The sequence below is a fragment of the Scyliorhinus torazame genome, chromosome 11 (genome assembly GCF_047496885.1).
Source record: "Scyliorhinus torazame isolate Kashiwa2021f chromosome 11, sScyTor2.1, whole genome shotgun sequence".
In the NCBI taxonomy this organism is placed as follows: Eukaryota; Metazoa; Chordata; class Chondrichthyes; order Carcharhiniformes; family Scyliorhinidae; genus Scyliorhinus; species Scyliorhinus torazame.
The window spans coordinates 48,740,429-48,760,151 of NC_092717.1; the positions used below are offsets into that span (position 1 = coordinate 48,740,429).

Genomic DNA, 19,723 nt, shown 5'->3' on the forward strand with positions numbered 1-19,723 from the left:
CTGAAGAAACAGTTTCCAAATCTTATGGAAAAGACCACCACTGGGTTTGAGGAAAATCTAGCAGGAGAGAACAACAGTGGTGCAGTAATTATGGCATGGAGAGTTGAGGTAGTGCATGAGCGAGCCTCCTTTCAGCCTCAAATAGAATTGGGGTCAGTAGTCCACAGCAAAACTTTTTAGATGCTAGATGCCCCATAATAAAACAATAAATTTGGGAGGGCCAAGCCTCCAGCCAGCCCATCTATTTGGAGCAGAACACACTGGATTCTGGGATTCTTACCCACCCAAATAAAAGTACAAATCAATTTGTTAACCTTAATAAAAAAGGATTTGGGCAAAAAAATGGGAATACATTGAAAGAAAAATAAAAACCTAAGAAGTACATTCATTATAATTGTTTGGATCCTACCCGTCAGAGGGAGGTTGTTCCACCTCTGCTGATCCACTTTACCACTATTAATCAGGCTAGAGTACTTGAACTTACAAAGTGAGGCCCAATTATGGCTAACCCTAGACCCCAAATAACAGAAACTGATATTAGAAAGGGAAAGGTAATAAACTTTACTGAGCTCTTATAATGGGAGGGTTCACCAGAAAACATTCACTCTTACACAGATTCAATTTGTAACCAGAGAAGGAGCCAAAGATGTAAGTGTTTTCATTATGCCGTTTATGGAGGGAATTGGGTCCTTAATGTACAGGTCATCCGCATAAAGCGATACCCGATGCCCCATCACAACAAATATCCCTACATTGGCTAGAGGCCCTCAATGCTATAGAGAGACTCTATTGCCAAGACAATAAAAGTGGGGAAAGAGGGCAGTGCTGTGTTGTGTTCCTGTTTAAGGGAAGTAATCTGAGTGTAGAGTGTTCACGTGAACACTGGCAGTAGGGGAATTAATTAACAAAGTAAAGAGGCAAATGTGTGCTCGAATCCAAATTCCCCGAGAATCTCGAAGAGATAATCCAATTTCACCCTATCAAATGCTTTTTCAGTGTTCAGGGGCGGGGAGGAGAGAGAAGAATAACCCAAGGATCCTATAAGCTAATATGATGGGACAAGAGATTTTGTTTTAGATTCTAAATTGGATTGTCCCAAAATACAGTTCAAGTTGCCTCCTAAAATCACGGCGGTGCAGTAGCACAGTGGAAGCACTGTTGCTACACAGCTCCAGAGACCAAGGTTCGATTCCATGCTTGGGTCACTGTCTGTGTGGAGTCTGCACGTTCTCCCCTGCGTGGGTTTCCTGCGGGTGCTCCAGTTTCCTCCAGGTGCTCCGGTTTCCTCCCACAGCCGAAGGATGTGCAGGTTAGGTGGATTGGCCATGCTAAATTGCCCTTAGTGTCCAAAAAAAAGGTTAGGTGGGGGTTACTGGGTTATGGGGAAAGGGTGGAGGTGTGGCCTTGAGTAGGGTGCTATTTCCAAGAGCTGGTGCAGACTCTATGGGCCGAGTGGCCTCCTTCTGCATTGTAAATTCCATGATTTTATGATCAGCTAGTGCGCTTCAAGATTGGGGAGAGAGGTTAAAGAGAGTTGATAAAATTTGTGTCATCCCAGTTAGGGGCATAAACGTTAACCACGAGTACCAGAATGTTCACCAGAGAGCCACAAACAATAATATAATGACCATTAGGGTAGGCTATATTCCGAGAGGAGGAGAACTGAACACGCATTTGTTAAAATTGCCGTCTCGCTGGCCCTGCCAATAAAACTGGAGTGAAAAACCTGTCCAACCCAACCTGGTCTGGTCCTTGACACACAAATGGGCTTTCTGCAGGAAAACAACATCCGAGTTTAGACGCTTAAGATGGGCAAATGCCCTCGATCGTTTACTGGGCCATTCAAACCCCTAACATTCCAGATAACCAAATGGATTGGAGTTCTGCCACAACTCCCTAAACCAGAGTCAGTCATCCAAAGAGAGAAACCAAAGAAGGGACACTGAAAAGATAAATTAAAGAAATCCACCCAAGATGGCCACCATGTCAAGTTAAATGATTCGACCACAGACACAGTCAGCAAACTAACACTATTCCAGCGCCCCCGCCCCCCCCCACCGGCAACAATGCCATATTGAAACAGTAAAAAAAAAGTATCCCAAAACCTCCAGTTAAAGAAACACAACTAACGTAGATGAAACAGTGCCAAATTTGAGCGCGCGCACACACACAACACACAAATATACCCTCGTTCACCATCTTGTAAAACATGCTGCAAAAAAATCAGTAGGGGTGCAACCCCTCCCCCCCTCTGACAACCCCACAATGTGAATGTTCTATCTCCTGAATCTATTCTCCAGGTCATTCAGTTTGGCCTTTATTTCCTTGCTGCTTTCGACCACCGAAGTGAGTTAATGCTGCTTCAATTGTCTTATTTCCAAGGCCTCTTCAATCAATATTTTGAGATCTGCCACAAAACACTGATAACTGTTTCTCTAGCTCGCTCGTCAAAATACTTGTGAGATACTCGGCCATTAGTAGAGTGGTCGGAGGGGGAGAATTCACCCCAGCCATTTTACTTCCAGAAGAATCCCCATGAGGTTTCAGAATCCATTAACGGATTTTGGCTCAAATCCTTCTTGGTTTCATCTCTCCTGGGCATCTAAGAAAGGTAAAAACTCTACTCCAATAAATCACAAGGATTCATGAAAGGTAAACGGTCCATGGCACCAGAAATAAAAGGCAGAAAGATAAGTTTTCCAGCAGGAGCCACCTCCCCTTACATAGACCCAAAGTCTCCAATTTCTACAATGTTACCTCTGGTGTCTCCAAGCTGCTACATCCCCAGATCTATCCTTGCCCCCTTCCTATTTGTCATCTACATGCTGTCATTCAGTGACATCATCTGAAAATGGCAGCAGTTTTTTTACATGTACACAGGAAACATTGAACTCTACCTCATCACTAACTCTTTAAACCTTGTTTGTAAATGGTCAAATTGCTAATCTGAAATTTAGTACTGGATGAGTAGAACCTTTCTCCAACTAAATGTTGGAAGAGCCAAGGCTTTCTTTTCTGCCCCCACCACAAACTATGTTTGCCAGCCACCAAATCCATCTCGATCCCTAAAAACTGCCTGAGGCTGAATCAAATCCGATTGTCCTACTTGACTCAAAGATGAATTTCCAACCTCATATCTACACCGTAAAAAAGAAGATAGTCTCATTTCCTCTTCCATAACATATGTTGATTCCTCCCCTGCCTCAGTTCATCTGGTACCAAATCCCTCACCCTTGCCTTTGTTACCTCTAAACCTCTGCGGCTCCAATATCAGCCTTCTATATTCATCCAAAATTCTGCTGCGCATGTCCTAACTTTTTGACAAGCCCCATTTACTTATCACTCCCGAGTGCACTAACCTACATTGAGGAGTTGCTTAACCAGGATACAAATTGAAAATTCTCACCCTGTTTTCCAATCCTCCTTATCTCTGCAATCTCATGCAGCCCCACAATATTGAGCTATCTACTCTCCTTTAGTTTTGGCCACTTGAGCACCCCCAATTAAAATTGCTATATCATTAGTGGCTTTGCCTTTTTAGCTGTCAAAGCCCTAAACTTTGGAATTCCTCCCCAAACCTCTCTCTTTCCTCCTTTAAGACACTCCTCAAAATTTACCTCTTTGACCAAGTTTTTGATATTTTTAAAGTATTTTTATTCAGCAAATACAAAACAGCCTGGGGCCCCTGCATACCTCCCATCTACCTCCAAAATCTCTTCCGTCAGTCACTGGCGCTCCCCCCTCTTCACCTTACTTAAACGGGATCACCTCCCCCCTCAATACCACCTTCAGGGCCTCCCAGACCACCGTCCCCAAGACCTCCCCAGTGCAATTTAACCCCGCATACTCCTCAATCACCTTCTCTATCTTGTCACTGAAGCTCCGGTCCGTTAATAACCCCACATCGATTCTCCACTCCAGCCTCTGGGCTGCCCCTTTCTCCAAAACCACATCCATCCAATGCAAAGTGTGATCAGAGATCACAGTTGCTGAGTACTCAACCTCTTAATCCCAGCCAACAGCGTCTTTTGCACCACAAAGAAGTCAATCCGCGAATATACCTTTTGCACCGGGGAGAAAAACAGCCATTGGATGGAAAACCCTCCACGGGTTTGCACCTTCCATCTCACTCTTTTTACCAGACAACGTCTTCGCCCCCGCCCAACTGGGTCAGCGAGCGCGACTGGGATATGTCCATCTTCGGTTCCAACACTATGTTCCAGTCCTCCCCTACTATCAGCTCATGGCTATCCAAATCCGGGGTGGCACCCAGCACCCTCTTCACAAACCCCGTCCCAGTTGGGGCCATATACGCTCGCCAGTGCCACTGACCTCCCCTTTGCATCAGTCGCTACCATGTACCTGTCTCCCTGATCCGCCACCAGCGTCTCCATTTGAGACCTCACCCCCTTGTCCACCAACTACACCCCCGAGCCCCACAATCAAACCCCGAATGAAACACCTGACTCACCCAACCCTTCCTAAGCCTCACCTGATTCTTCACCCTCAAATGTGTCTCCTGCGGCATCACCATGTCAGACTTTAAACTCCAAGTATGCGAAAACTGTCGATCTCTTCACCCTAACCCCCTCTGTCCAAGTTTTTGATGATCTGCCCGAATAACCTTTTTCTTGGCTTGGGATCAAGTTTTGTTTTGTAATTTTCTCATGAAGCACCTTAGACTGTTTTATTATTTTAAAGGTATAAATGCAAGTGTTTCTATTTACTAGAATGTGCTTAAGTTACCAGTATATTATGTCTTTTTATGTTCTTCTGGCTGATTTCAGCTGCCATCATAGCTTCCTAAAACAGAGGAAGAAAAAAAATAAAAGTTGACCAGCCATTCCAGAATCCAGCATTAAAAAAAAAAAACAGCTTTTATCATCATTTGTATACAGAAGAAAAAACACTAAAAAGGCAAAGATAACTTACTTCATACTTCTTTTTTCCAAGTAGCCATTCAATGTGGTCATCTTGGTCCCGCTCCTTTGCCACTACGACGTCCCTTGGGCTGATGATATAAAATAGCGATTCACCATCAGAGTGTTCTGTATGACAGAAAGGGGATTTTTCTTTCGTTAAAACAAACACATTGATACAAACTCTTTCACATATCAAATTTTAATTTTAAAGTAGGAAACGTTTACTGAAATTTTGCACCAAGAGTATATCAATATGGACAATAATCCTACACCTAACCCAGCGACAGGTGGGAAAATATCACATACACAAAATGGATGCCATGGTGATATTAGAAAATAAAATTACGACGAAAAACATAAATCAATTACTGTTAAAATTATGCCGATCGTTTGAAATATAATCAAAAACCCACTGAATGAATACATAATAGGAAAATGATAATGAAGAGTCAGCAAACAACTGCATTAAGAACATAAGAACTAGGAGCAGGAGTAGGCCATCTGGCCCCTCGAGCCTGCTCTGCCATTCAATGAGATCATGGCTGATCTTTTGTGGACTCAGCTCCACTTTCCGGCCCGAACACCATAACCCTTAATCCCTTTATTCTTCAAAAAACTGTCTATCTTTATCTTGAAAACATTTAATGAAGGAGCCTCAACTGTTTCACTGGGCAAGGAATTCCATAGATTAACAACCCTTTGGGTGAAGAAGTTCCTCCTAAACTCAGTCCTAAATCTACTTCCCCTTACTTTGAGACTATGCCCCCTAGTTCTGCTTTCACCCGCCAGTGGAAACAACCTGCCCGCATCTATCCGATCTATTCCCTTCATAATTTTATATGTTTCTATAAGATTCCCCCTCATCCTTCTAAATTCCAACGATTACAGTCCCAGTCTACTCAACCTCTCCTCGTAATCCAACCCCTTCAGCTCTGGGGTTAACCGAGTGAATCGCCTCTGCACACCCTCCAGCGCCAGTACGTCTTTTCTCAGGTAATGAGACCAAAACTGAACACAATACTCCAGGTGTGGCCTCACTAACACCTTATACAATTATAGCATAACCTCCCTAGTCTTAAACTCCATCCCTCTAGCAATGAAGGACAAAATTCCATTTGCCTTCTTAATCACCTGTTGCACCTGTAAACCAACTTTTTGCAACTCATGCACTAGCACATCCAGGTCTCTCTGCACAGCAGCACGTTTTAATATTTTATCATTTAAATAATAATCCATTTGGCCGTTATTCCTACCAAAATGGATAACCTCACATTTGTCAACATTGTATTCCATCTGCGAGACCCTAGCCCATTCACTTAACCTATCCAAATCCCTCTGCAGACTTCCAGTATCCTCTGCACTTTTTGCTTTACCACTCATCTTAGTGTCATCTGCAAACTTAGACACATTGCCCTTGGTCCCTAACTCCAAATCATCCATGTAAATTGTGAACAATTGTGGACCCAACACTGATCCCTGAGGGACACCACTAGCTACTGATTGCCAACCAGAGAAACACCCATTAATCCCCACTCTTTGTTTGGTTTCTATTAATTAACCAATCCTGTGTTCATGCTACTAATTTATCCTTAATGCCATGCATCTTTATCTTATGCAGCAACCTTTTGTGTGGCACCTTGTCAAAGGCTTTCTGGAAATCCAGATATACCACATCCATTGACTCCCCGTTATCTACCGCACTGGCAATGTCCTCAAAGAATTCCACTAAATTAGTTAGGCACGACCTGCCCTTTATGAACCCATGCTGCGTCTGCCCAATGGGACAATTTCCAGCCAGATGCCTCGCTATTTCTTCCTTGGTGATAGATTCCAGCATCTTCCCTACTACCGAAGTTAAGCTCACTGGCCTATAATTACCCGCTTTCTGCCTACGTCCTTTTTTAAACAGTGGTGTCACGTTTGCTAATTTCCAATCCGCCGGGACCACCCCAGAGTCTAGTGAATTTTGGTAAATTATCGCTAGTGCATTTGCAATTTCCCTAGCCATCTCTTTTAGCACTCTGGGATGCATTCCATCAGGGCCAGGAGACTTGTCTACCTTTAGCCCCATTAGCTTGCCCATCCCTACCTCCTTAGTGATAACAATCATCTCAAGGTCCTCATCTGTCATAGCCTCATTTCTATCAGTCACTGGCATGTTATTTGTGTCTTTCACTGTGAAGACAGACCCAAAAAACCTGTTCAGTTCCTCAGCCATTTCCTCATTTCCCATTATTAAATCTCCCTTTTCATCCTCTAAAGGACCAATATTTACCTTAGCCACTCTTTTTTGTTTTATATATTTGTCGAAACTTTTACTATCTGTTTTTATATTCTGAGCAAGTCTACTCTCATAGTCTATCTTACTCTTCTTTATAGCTTTTTTAGCAGCTTTCTGTTGCCCCCTAAAGATTTCCCAGTCCTCTAGTCTCCCACTAATCTTTGCCACTTTGTATGCTTTTTCCTTCAATTTGATACTCTCCCTTATTTCCTTTGATATCCACAGTCGATTTTCCCTCTTTCTACCGTCCTTCCTTTTTGTTAGTATAAACCTTTGCTGAGCTCTGTGAAAAATCGCTTGGAAGGTTCTCCACTGTTCCTCAACTGTTTCACCATAAAGTCTTTGCTCCCAGTCTACCTTAGCTAGTTCTTCTGTCATCCCATTGTAATCTCCTTTGTTTAAGCACAAAACACTAGTGCTTGATTTTACCTTCTCACCCTCCATCTGTATTTTAAATTCCACCATATTGTGATCGCTCCTTCCGAGAGGATCCCAAACTAAGAGATCATTAATCAATCCGGTCTCATTACACAGGACCAGAGCTAGGACCGCTTGTTCCCTCCTAGATTCCATTACATACTGTTCTAGGAAACTATCGCAGATACTTTCTATAAACTCCTCCTCAAGGCTGCCTTGACCGACCTGGTTAAACCAATCGACATGTAGATTAAAATCCCTCATGGTAACTGCTGTACCATTTCTACATGCATCAGTTATTTCTTGGTTTATTGCCTGCCCCACTATAATGTTACTATTTGGTGGCCTATAGACTACTCCTATCAGTGACTTTATCGCCTTACTATTCCTGATTTCCACCCAAATGGATTCAACCTTACCCTCCATAGCACTGATGTCATCCCTTACTATTGCCCGGATGTCATCCTTTTTAAAAAAATATATATATTTATTAAAGTTTTTTAACACAATTTTTCTCCCTAACAATAACCCCCCCCTCCTCGTAACAAAAAAAAAACGAGAAATCGGGCAGAGCAAGATATATACATGGCAAAATGATATATTTACACAGCTTTGTACACTGGCCCTCACCTGTACGTGCCAGTTTCCCCAACTCTTCATGTTATCTCTTGCTCATCCACCATCCCAGGCAGTCCCCCCTTTTCCCCCTCCTCCCCCTCCCAGGACGTCCCCTCCACCCCCCCCCTCCAAGGTTGCTGTTGCTGCTGACCGACCTTCCTCTAACGCTCCGCGAGAGTGTCTAGGAACGGTTGCCACCGCCTTTAGAACCCCTGCGCAGACCCTCTCAAAGCGAACTTAATCCTCTCCAACTTTATCAACCCAGCCATATCATTTATCCAGGCTGGGGGGCTTCGCCTCCTTCCACATTAGCAAGATCCTTCGCCGGGCTACTAGGGACGCAAAGGCCAGAATACCTGCCTCTTTCACCTCCTGCACTCCCAGCTCGTCCACTACTCCAAATATTGCTAGCCCCCAGCTTGGCTTGACCTGGACTTTCACTGCCTGAGATATTGCTCCCGCCACTCGTCTCCGGAACCCCTCCAGTGCCGGGCATGACCAAAACATATGGACATGGTTCGCCGGGCTCCCTGAGCACCTTCCACATCTGTCCTCTACCCCAAAGAACCTACTCAACCTCGCCCCCGTAAAGTGCGCTCTGTGGACCACCTTAAATTGTATCAGGCTGAGCCTGGCACACGAGGAGGAGGAATTATCCCTACCTAGGGCATCAGCCCACAGACCTTCCTCGATCTCCTCCCCCAGCTCCTCCTCCCATTTACCCTTCAAGAGTAGTGAGGCCGTGGAATGCCCTACCTTCTACAGTAGTGGACTCGCCAACATTGAGGGCATTTAAAAGTTTATTGGATAAACATATGGATGATAATGGCATAGTGTAGGTTAGATGGCTTTTGTTTCGGTGCAACATCGTGGGCCGAAGGGCCTGTACTGCGCTGTATTGTTCTATGTTCTATGTAACTCTTCTCCCAGCGCTTCCCCCTCTTCTTTCAACTCCTGGTGTATTTCCGACACCTTGCCCTCCCCGACCCATACACCCAAGATCACCCTATCTTGAACTTCTTGTGCCGGGAGCAACGGGAATTCCCTCACCTGTCGCCTCACAAAAGCCCTCACCTGCATATATCTAAAGGCATTTCCCGGGGGCCTGGATGTCATCCTTAAATAACAGAGCTACACCACCTCCCTTACCATCCACTCTGTCCTTCTGAATAGTTTGATACCCTCGGATATGTAACTCTCAGTCGTGACCATTCTTTAACCATGTTTCAGTGATGGCCACTAAATCATAGTCATTCACGATGATTTGCGCCATCAACTCATTTACCTTATTCCGAATACTACGAGCATTCAGGTAAAGTACACTTACGTTGGCTTTTATACCTCTGTTTTGAATCTTAACACCTCGATCAGTAACCTCTCCCAAGTTATATTTCCTCTTAACTTTTCTCCTAATTTTCCTTGTCGTTGAACCCATATTTTCATGTAACAACCTGCCGCGTCGCTTACCATTTATGTTTTTACTTCCCGTTTTATTCCTTTTAGTATTACTGGGCCTATTCACTGAGCCATGTCTTAAACCTTAGGTTAACTTATACAACTACAATTCCAAAAAATGAAAGGAAAAATAAATAAATAAATTAGACAATGAAAAGAAAAACTACTTACCAGGGTTACAAAGCAGCTCCTCCCCACCTAGCTTCAAATTCCCAAACTCACTCTTTGCTGTGTGTTTTCTCTGGCTCACTGGGAGAACTCACTGGGAGTGAGTTACAAGTTGCTCTTTTAAATTGGCCTGAGTTGACTCCCCCTCCCCCCCCCACCCGCTTTTAGATCAAAGTAGATTAAGGTGACTGACACTTAACTGCCAACCAGTTATGTGAGTGGGTGGGCCAGCCCTTGTTAACCTTCTCTGCACAATTCTAGATTAATATAAACTCCTGAAATTCAAAAAGGAGCAGTCTTACCGATTGAATTCAATTCAATTCCCACCTAGCTTCAAATTCCCAAACTCACTCTTTGCTGTGTCTCACTCTGGCTGTGTCTAACAAGCAAACAATGGCACCATTGAAATCATGACAAATACTACCTGAAAATAGTTTTGGTCACTGTCTTTTATTATTAGTAACAAGGATTATATCATAACAAACGTAAAAATAACCAGCTTTTGGAAAGGGCACCCTACCTAAGCCCATACCTCCACCCTATCCCCGTAACCCCACCTAACCTTTTTTTGACACTAAGGGCAATTTAGCATGGTCAATCCACCTAACCTGCACATCCTGGACTGTGGGTGAAAACCAGACCCCCCCGGAGGAAACCCACGCAGACAAGGGGAGAACATGCAGACTCCACACAGACAGTGACCCAAGTGGGAGCCTGGCGCTGTGAAGCAAGTGCTACCACTGTGCTACCGTGCCGCCCATAATGCTGATGTGGAGATGCTGGCGTTGGACTGGGGTGAGCACAGTAAGAAGTCTTACAATACCAGGTTAAAGTCCAACAGGTTTGTTTCAAATCACTAGCTTTCGGAACACTGCTCCTTCCTCAGGTGAAAGGAGCAGTGTTCCGAAAGCTAGTGATTTGAAACAAACCCGTTGGACTTTAACCTGGTATTTTAAGACTTCTTACTCTGCCCATAATGCTGGCACACATGCCTGACTCATAGGTTTATGGTTGGAAAACCCCACTAGAGACTTGAGCCCACAAACTGTGCTCATACTTCTGTATAGTGCAGCAGTCAAAGGTTCTGTCTTTTGTGTAAGACATTTAGCGGGGAGCTTTTCTGTCCTCTCCATAAGGACAGGTCATTTGTCAAGTTTTCTGAAAACTGAACTGAAAGCTAGTGATTTTGTTCTTGTTGTGGACCAAAATCGTGACCAACTGGATTTGTATCATTAAATTTATCGCAAACTGCAAATATAATTTGTTAAAGTCACATTTTGTGGAAAGTTGTTAGGAGTATGTACTCAAATTGCAGAGTTGTACTCTTGATGGCTGAGGATCCCCGACAGCAGCAAACATTTATGAAGTTACTCAATGAAGGTTTGATTAAGTGACGTACAAGGCAATAACATTAATATATGAAGTTTTAACTTTGACCAACATTTTTAGAAATTAAACTAAAGCACTCTTTATTAATCTCTCATTCCAGGACTGACACTTAACTTCCAGCCTCTTGAAAAATTCTTAGAAATGTGTGAATCTGTGCGGGGAGGGTTGGTAGGCTATTCGAACATAGTGCATTATAGCCAAGCTCGATCCTATCTTCAAGTGGTGTCAGCACATCTGTACTTTCCAGTGGCTAGCGTCAGATAGAAATCAGGAGCGAGAAACGTAGCTGAACCCATGCTGCGTCTGCCCAATGGGACAATACCAATTACAGTCTCTCAAACACAGCCCAAGCTGAGGTTATCAAACCAAACCTGGCTCTTCTGAACTATACAATTCAGTAGTACAGGGATCCAAGTTGATTTGCACTTGACCTGGCTGTGACTGTTCTCAAAGTTAACCGGGGTAAGCAATAGAATGGATGATTGGTAAATATTCTGCAATTTTACCTCTTGATCAAATGCATTACTTGGAGATTGTTGGTTTGGGCAAGACTGAGAGCGACTTTCCAACTGATTCGTAATTCAATTCAATGGTCAAATAATAAGGCTGATTTGTTCACTTTGGAGTCGGAGTGCGTGAATCAAAGTCAGCTTTCAAAGGCTATGTTAAAACTTACACCCCTGTTTTTCTATGTCCCCTACAGCAAAGCTCACTTTCACCAAGAACAAAGAAAAGTACAGCACAGGAACAGGCCCTTCGGCCCTCCAAGCCCGTGCCGACCATACTACCCGCCGAAACTACAATCTTCTACACTTCCTGGGTCCGTATCCCTCTATTCCCATCCTATTCATGTATTTGTCAAGATGTCCCTTAAATGTCACTATCGTAAATTAGTTAATTACTGTCAGTTAATTACTGTCTATTTCTCACCTAAGCTGTAGTCTCTGCATTCATTTTCTTGGAAACCTCTTACGGATAGAGCATCAGAGGAAATCTCCTCATATGAATCAGGCAAGTGGTGAATGATGTCAAGCCGAGGCCTTGCACAGTGGTCTTTATCCTATTCCACAAAGAAAGAATATCATTTCTTATTCATGTAAACGCAGGGAAAACACCTCTTGCCTCCTCCTCCCAACACATCTCCCATTCATGCTAGCCCCTGTTTGATTCACTGTGCTTGCATGCTGCAAAATGGAACCTTCTGGACATTTTTCTCATGCTTCCTTCACAATTTAAGCAAGAGCAACAAACTTGCCCTCCATTGCAAGATGGATTTCAAAAGACAGTGGAAGCTGGGATATTACCTTGGTCCGTGCCAGTATTCGGCCTTGGCACATTATCACATGGATATTTTTTAGCCATGTTTAAAAACCTTTCCCTTGGACACTATGACATTAACAACCAATAGTTCATTACCAGGCTGTGACACAAGAACAAGTGATATTAAATTTGTTAGGTTTGCATATTTTAACACCTGATACACAGTGGGATTTTTCCGGCACGCCCGCAGCGGGCGAGATGCAGACAACAGAAAAGTCGCCGGGCGGGTACGGTTGGAGAATCCCACCCAGTATGTTTTATCATATATTGTGATTATTTGAAAGAATGAAATCACAGGATGTGAATATTTTGGAAATTGCACTTTCATCTTGCACCACACAAAATTTCTCCCACTTCATGACAAAAGAATTTGAGGATTGCTGAAAAAAGACATTTTGTTGAAACTTTTTGTTTTGCACGCAACAGGACACTTGCAAGGATACCAATGTCAGGGGAAACAACAACTTTGTTCTGCATGAGAAGAGTGCTGATTGGTTGCAGTGGTGTCTGATTGGCACAGGCATTGCCGTGAAGAATGCACCAGTTAATGGTGACTGATAATTAACTGCCAAGCATTATTCAAAAATTTAAACCAGGCAGTTTGACTTTGATAGTCAAGGCATTGCCCTGAGGAATGCACCACTGAACGGCTGTCACTTATTTTATTTGGCTGAAACAGGCACAATGTGTGTACATGTTCATTCTGTCTACAAAGAACAGGGCCCTGTATATTAACAAATAACTTCCAATACTCACCAAAGCTTGCATGGGGCTGGTTTAGCACAGTGGGCTAAGACAGCTGGCTTGTAATGCAGAACAAGACCAGCATCGTGGGTTCAATTCCCTTTCCAGCCACCCTGGACAGGCGCCGGAATGTGGCGACTAGGGGCTTTTCACAGTAACTTCATTGTAGCCTACTCATGACAATAAGCGATTATTATTACGGTGAGCAAATGACTCGGGGGCCCTCTTTACAAGGCTGCCGATAGAGCAAATCCTGTACAGCATTGAAATGTAAGAATCCTAATATGTGCACTGACCAGTGAAGGTAGTCTTGCAGTGAACCATGGTAGAGAACCCCGGGCAGATTTCTCAACTAGTATGTCAAGGAAAGGGAGTTAATCTGACTGCTCCATTTCGAAGGAGAACTTGAGCCGAGCATGGAGCCCATTAAGACATGCAAGGAAATTATGCGATGTTGATGCTGAAAGAGGGGACATCAAAGACATCGTGTGGGATAATGCTACCTTGATCAGGTCATTTTGTACTATATATCGTGAAAACAAACAAACGTGTTAAAGGCCATCATTTTCAATCCTGCAAAATGCCCAGTCTACCTCAGATTACCCTGGAAAGGAAAGGTATCAAAAATTTCTGCAACAGGGGTAAAGCTAGCAGTTTCACATTGCTACCAAGCCGTAAAAACGAATGGTATTACCACAAACATCAAGCCAAAAAGACATTCTGCCTATCAAACAAATGAGTAATGTGGCATATGCATTTTAGTGCCAGTGTGAAGCCAGGTATGTAGGATGCACGTCCTAAAGACTGGTAGATCATATCAAACAACATGCCCTTTCTGCTGTTCGCAACGGGCAAGGTACGCACCATACCAAACCAGCCTGTGCTTAGCAAAACTCATTACAAGTGTCCAACATTAGATGTGATTCTGCGATTGGGCATCATTGGCAAGGCTGCATTTGTTGCCCATCCTTAATTATCCTTGATCTGAGCAGCAATTAAGAGTTGATCACATTGCTGTGGGTCTAGAGTCATATGTAGGCCAGGCAAGGACTGCAGATTTCCTCCAGTGTCTTTAGGTACATTTACAACCTCTAGATTACCAACAAATGCATTCATTCTCACCTTTATACATGGTTCAGAACAAGTTCAGCATTAAATTTGGAGAAATACTTGAGGCAAGTCCCATTGAACGTTTTAACACAGCATGGCAGGTTATATGCAAGTACAACGGTATGCAAAGTAACTATGCCGCTCCACTTGACCAGAGATTGAATCGATACACAAAAATATGAAACAACAAGAAGCATTAGAGTAAGGGGGGCGGGCTGGGGGTGTTGTGAGCAGTGCAAGCAGGCAGTGAATCTATATCACTGAAGATTTATTCCCTTTGTGATGATGAAGCTTATTTAGTTATGACCATCAGAATTCTCTAATATAGAAGAATAATGGTAAATGAAAGAGTTCTCAAAGAAGTCAAGGTTTGATTTGCCAAGAAGAGATTGAAAATACAATATCCTGTAGTAGTTGTGCCAGTCAAGAAGGGATGCACGACACAATGGATATCTTTGCACTTTGGGGTACAGACTGAAAACAGTGACAAAGTTTCCGTCAATGAGTTGTGTAACTTCCAAGGACAATCTAACTGCAAATAAACAATGTTTCTGTATGACTGATTATAAAAAGAGAAATCTCTTGGAGCATTTTATCAGGCGAGGATAGTGAGTGGAAAATTCAGCAATGAAGACTGAAGGATAAAAATCAAGAGGCAAAGGGCAATCACAAACAAGAGGGTTAAATTAAGAGAGGCTGTATACTTGAGGCTTGTATTCCCTAGAGTATAGAAGGTTGAGGGGGTGATCTGATTTGACTGGATAGATATAGAGAAATAACTTCCTGTGGTGGGGGAAATCAAGAACAAAGGGATACAATTTAAAATTAGAACTGGCCACTCAGGAATTAAACCAGGAAACACTTTAATATAACAAACAGTGGAAATCTGAATTTAAAACAGAAAATACTCGAAGCGCAACTTTCCCTTAAAGGTTAGGGCGGCATGGTGGCGCAATGGTTAGCACTGCTGCCTAGGGCACTGAGGACCCGGGTTCGATCCCGGCCCCAGGCCACTGTCCGTGTGGAGTTTGCACATTTTCCCCCGTGTCTGTGTAGGTCGCACCCCCACAACCCAAATACGTGCAGGTTAGGTGGATTGGCCATGCTAAATTGCCCCTAAATTGGAAAAAAATAATTGGGTACTCTAAATTTAAAAAAAGTTTCCTCCACAGGTTTATGGTTGCTGCGACAATTGGAGCTTTCAAGACAGACTGAAAAAAAGAGTATTGTTAAATGTGCATCAAGGGGCACAGAGCAGAGGTAGGTAAATGAAGTAGAGGGTGCAGATCAGATGAACTAATTGAATTGTGGAGTAGGGCTCAATGGGCTAGGCTAAATGGCTTATTACAGCCCTTACTGTTTTTCAAGATAGGGAAGGAGTTGGTTAGGCAGCGATGCATCAGAACAAAGTATAAAAACTACTCTTCCATATCAAAGGTGTTTTAAAGATTGTTTCCTCTTACTTGTACATAAGACACATTGTCATAATCTTTCCTATACCAGTGGTGAGACCAGAAGAGAAAAACCAGTGACTGATGTTCACTGTTGAAATGGAAATTGAGCATTTTCCATCCGATTTCCTGTTCAGAGCCACTTTTAACCAGCAACAAAAATGTCTCTCTCATCCTCAAATGAAATGTCTTAGAATGTTTATGGTTTACCACTCATGACATTGTTCCCTTTATTGAGGAGGGGGGTTGGAAATTGGTGATTTGAAAGCTTCTGACAGCAGTTTGGCTTCGATCTTTTAAAAATAGGAGCTTCCTTCATAAGAAAACTATAATACCTTTCCATGAAGATCATCAGAGAAAGGCTTGAAAGGTAAAGCTAGGTAGAACAGGAACATTTACAACTGAAACATTTCGCTTTAACGGAGAAAACCTAAACCACTTGCACTGACCATGCCCACTGGAACGAAAAGCTGCCATTCTTATTTGCAAAAGACTAGCCCACATTAGATTGCATTTTTGTCCTACTGGTATATTTTCTCCAACTCCTCCTGTATTTTCTCAGCTGCCTCCTCAACTGGCCCCCTGCTTTGGCATTTATGAGCAAATCCTACCAGTTTGCATTAATTTTCTGAACTTTGAAGTAATTTAAGAGCAATAAGAGGTACCAATGCTAAAGTACCCTATTCAGCACAACATGTCGACACTTGACATAACCAGCAAATATCCACTGTACCCTTCAACTAATTTCCTATCCATTTCCTAGTTTTGCCGTGAATCCCATAACGTTGAGCTTTGTGTGAAACTTGGTCACAGGTGAAGAGAGATGAAATGATGGACTTTTCTTTACAAAAAACAAATTTCTCAACAACACAAACCAATTGTTTTAATCCTGCTTTTAAAAACCAATGCACGAGGGGAGAAGTGTCTGAACAATAAGCATTCCTCCTACTCTTCTCCTTTCCTTTAACTGCAAAGTGTTTAAATCACAACCGTTCAGATATTCCTTTACCGTTTGTTCCAACATCTCTTTCACATACATCAGGAGAACTAGACGCTCGCCAAGTGGTGCAAGTCCACTGATGTGAAACTCTGACTCGAAGGCCGACACTGCAAAGAAAAACATTGCACATTACAGGCATTTTAAAAAAAAGCTTCAGGGATGCAAAACACCATTAGTTTACTCAAGTTATGACCTAGGTAATGCTTTCATTTCATAATGAATATTGATAAATTGTTTCTGGAAGAATGAAAGCCAAGTGAGAAATAACAGTGGGTGGACACTCCAATCAATTAAGTTATACCTCCACTAAAAAAAACACCTTTCTCCATGTGTCCGAATTTTATCCTAGGTAAAAAAAGAGCTAAGTACTGAAAAATGGCTTAGTGCATCATATTTAAGCAAAACCCATTAGGTCTGAACGATGATTCCAGTCATTTTTTGTTAAAATACTCGAGAATTGTTTTAGAGCAGACTAAAAGTTCAACATTATCACCAGAACCATAAGGATGTGGCTAAAATCCAAAGATCTCCAGTTCGTTCTATGCAAATTTTGGCTGAGTGCACTGCTCTCCCCTGCAATATGCACTTCAGGAAATTCATAATTTATCAGTTATTGATACAAGAGATGGCATTGCAGGTCGTAACCTTAGAACATCAGTCTTTTGGACAAAAGCCTGTGCTGTTTTTTTTCTAGAGTAGCACCAGCTGAACTGATGGATCTTTTGACAAATGGGCTCCTTAGAACATAGAACATTACAGCAGAGTACAAGCCCTTCGGCCCACGATGTTGTGCCGACCATTATCCTAATGTAAGATCAACCTAACCTACACCCCTTCAATTTACTGCTGTCCATGTGCCTGACCAAGAGTCGCTTAAATGTCCCTAATGACTCGGTCTCCACCACCTCCGCTGGCAGTACATTCCACACACCCACCACTCTGTGTAAAGAACCTACCTCTGACATCTCCCCTACACCTTCCTCCAATCACCTTAAAACTATGTCCCCTCGTGACAGCCATTTCCGCCCGGGGGAAAAGTCTCTGGCTATCCACTCTAACCATGCCTCTCATCACCTTGTACACCTTTATCAAGTCACCACTCTTCCTTCTTCGTTCCAGTGAGAAAAGCCCTGGCTCCCTCAACCTTTCTTCATAAGACATGCCCTCCAGTCCAGGCAGCATCCTGATAAGTCTCCTCTGCCCCCTTTCCAAAGCATCCACATCCTTCCAATAATGAGGCGAACAGAACTGGACACAATATTTCAAGTGCGGTCTAACTAGGGTTTTATAAAGCTGCAGCAAAACCTCGTGGCTCTTAAACTCAATCCTCCTGTTAATGAAAGCCAACACAACATATGCCTTCTTAATAACCCCATCAACCTGGGTGGCAACTTTGAGGGATCTATGTATGTGGACCCCAAGATCCCTTTGTTCCTCCATAATTCCAAGAATCCTGCCTTTAACCCTGTATTCAGCATTCAAATTCGACCTTCCAAAATGAATCACTTCACATTTATCGAGGTTGACCTCAATCTAGAACATAGAACATTACAGCGCAGTACAGGCCCTTCGGCCCTCGATGTTGTGCCGACCTGTGAAACCACTCTAAAGCCCATCTACACTATTCCTTTATTGTCCATACGTCTATCCAATAACCATTTGAATGTCCTTAGTGTTGGCGAGTCCACTACTGTTGCAGGCAGGGCATTCCACGCCCTTACTACTCTCTAAGTAAAGAACCTACCTCTGACATCTGTCCTATATCTATCTCCCCTCAATTTAAAGGTATGTCCCCTCGTGCTAGACATCACCATCCGAGGAAAAAGGCTCTCACTGTCCACCCTATCCAATCCTCTGATCATCTTGTATGCCTCAATTAAGTCACCTCCTTAACCTCCTTCTCTGTAACGAAAACAGCCTCAAGTCCCTCAGCCTTTCCTCATAAGATCTTCCCTCCATACCAGGCAACATTCTGGTAAATCTCCTTCTGCACCCTTTCCAATGCTTCCACATCCTTCCTATAATGCGGCGACCAGAATTGCACGCAATACTCCAAATGCGGCCGCACCAGAGTGTTGTATAGCTGCAACATGACCTCATGGCTCCTAAACTCAATCCCTCTACCAATAAAAGCTAACACACCGTACGCCTTCTTAACAACCCTCTCAACCTGGGTGGCAACTTTCAGGGATCTATGTACATGGACACCGAGATCTATCTGCTCATCCACACTGCCAAGAATCTTACCATTAGCCCAGTACTCAGTCTTCCTGTTATTCCTTCCAAAATGAATCACCTCACACTTTTCTGCATTAAACTCCATTTGCCACCTCTCAGCCCAGCGGCTTATCTATGTCCCTCTGTAACTTGTAACATCCTTCCGCACTGTCCACAACTCCCACCGACTTTAGTGTCATCTGCAAATTTACTCGCCCATCCTTCTACGCCCTCCTCCAGGTCATTTATAAAAATGACAAACAGCAGTGGCCCCAAAACAGATCCTTGTGGTACACCACTAGTAACTGGACTCCAGTCTGAACATTTCCCATCCACCACCACCCTTTGTCTTCTTCCAGCTAGCCAATTTCTGATCCAAACTGCTAAATCACCCTGAATCCCATGCCTCCGTATTTTCTGCAGTAGCCTACCGTGGGGAACCTTATCAAACGCTTTACTGAAATCCATATACACCACATCAACTGCTTTACCCTCATCCACCTGTTTGGTCACCTTCTCAAAGAACTCAATAAGGTTTGTGAGGCACGACCTACCCTTCACAAAACCGTGTTGACTATCTCTAATCAAATTATTCCTTTCCAGATGATTATACATCCTATCTCTTATAAAC

At 43.2% G+C, this 19,723-nt stretch overlaps 1 protein-coding gene across 4 annotated transcripts in view; it reads right to left on the minus strand.

Moving 5' to 3' along the window:
- The window catches only part of vps41 (VPS41 subunit of HOPS complex), a 267,921-nt gene that overhangs the window by 95,460 nt on the left and 152,738 nt on the right, over positions 1 to 19,723 (minus strand). For all 4 annotated transcript variants that reach the window (XM_072467229.1, XM_072467227.1, XM_072467228.1 and 1 more), the window contains exons 11-14: positions 16,885 to 16,982; positions 12,181 to 12,310; positions 4,933 to 5,048; positions 4,747 to 4,803 (exon numbers count right to left, since the gene is read on the minus strand). In XM_072467229.1, coding sequence (XP_072323330.1) covers positions 4,747 to 4,803; positions 4,933 to 5,048; positions 12,181 to 12,310; positions 16,885 to 16,982 — 401 coding nt within the window. The remainder of the gene's footprint in view (positions 1 to 4,746; positions 4,804 to 4,932; positions 5,049 to 12,180; positions 12,311 to 16,884; positions 16,983 to 19,723) is intronic.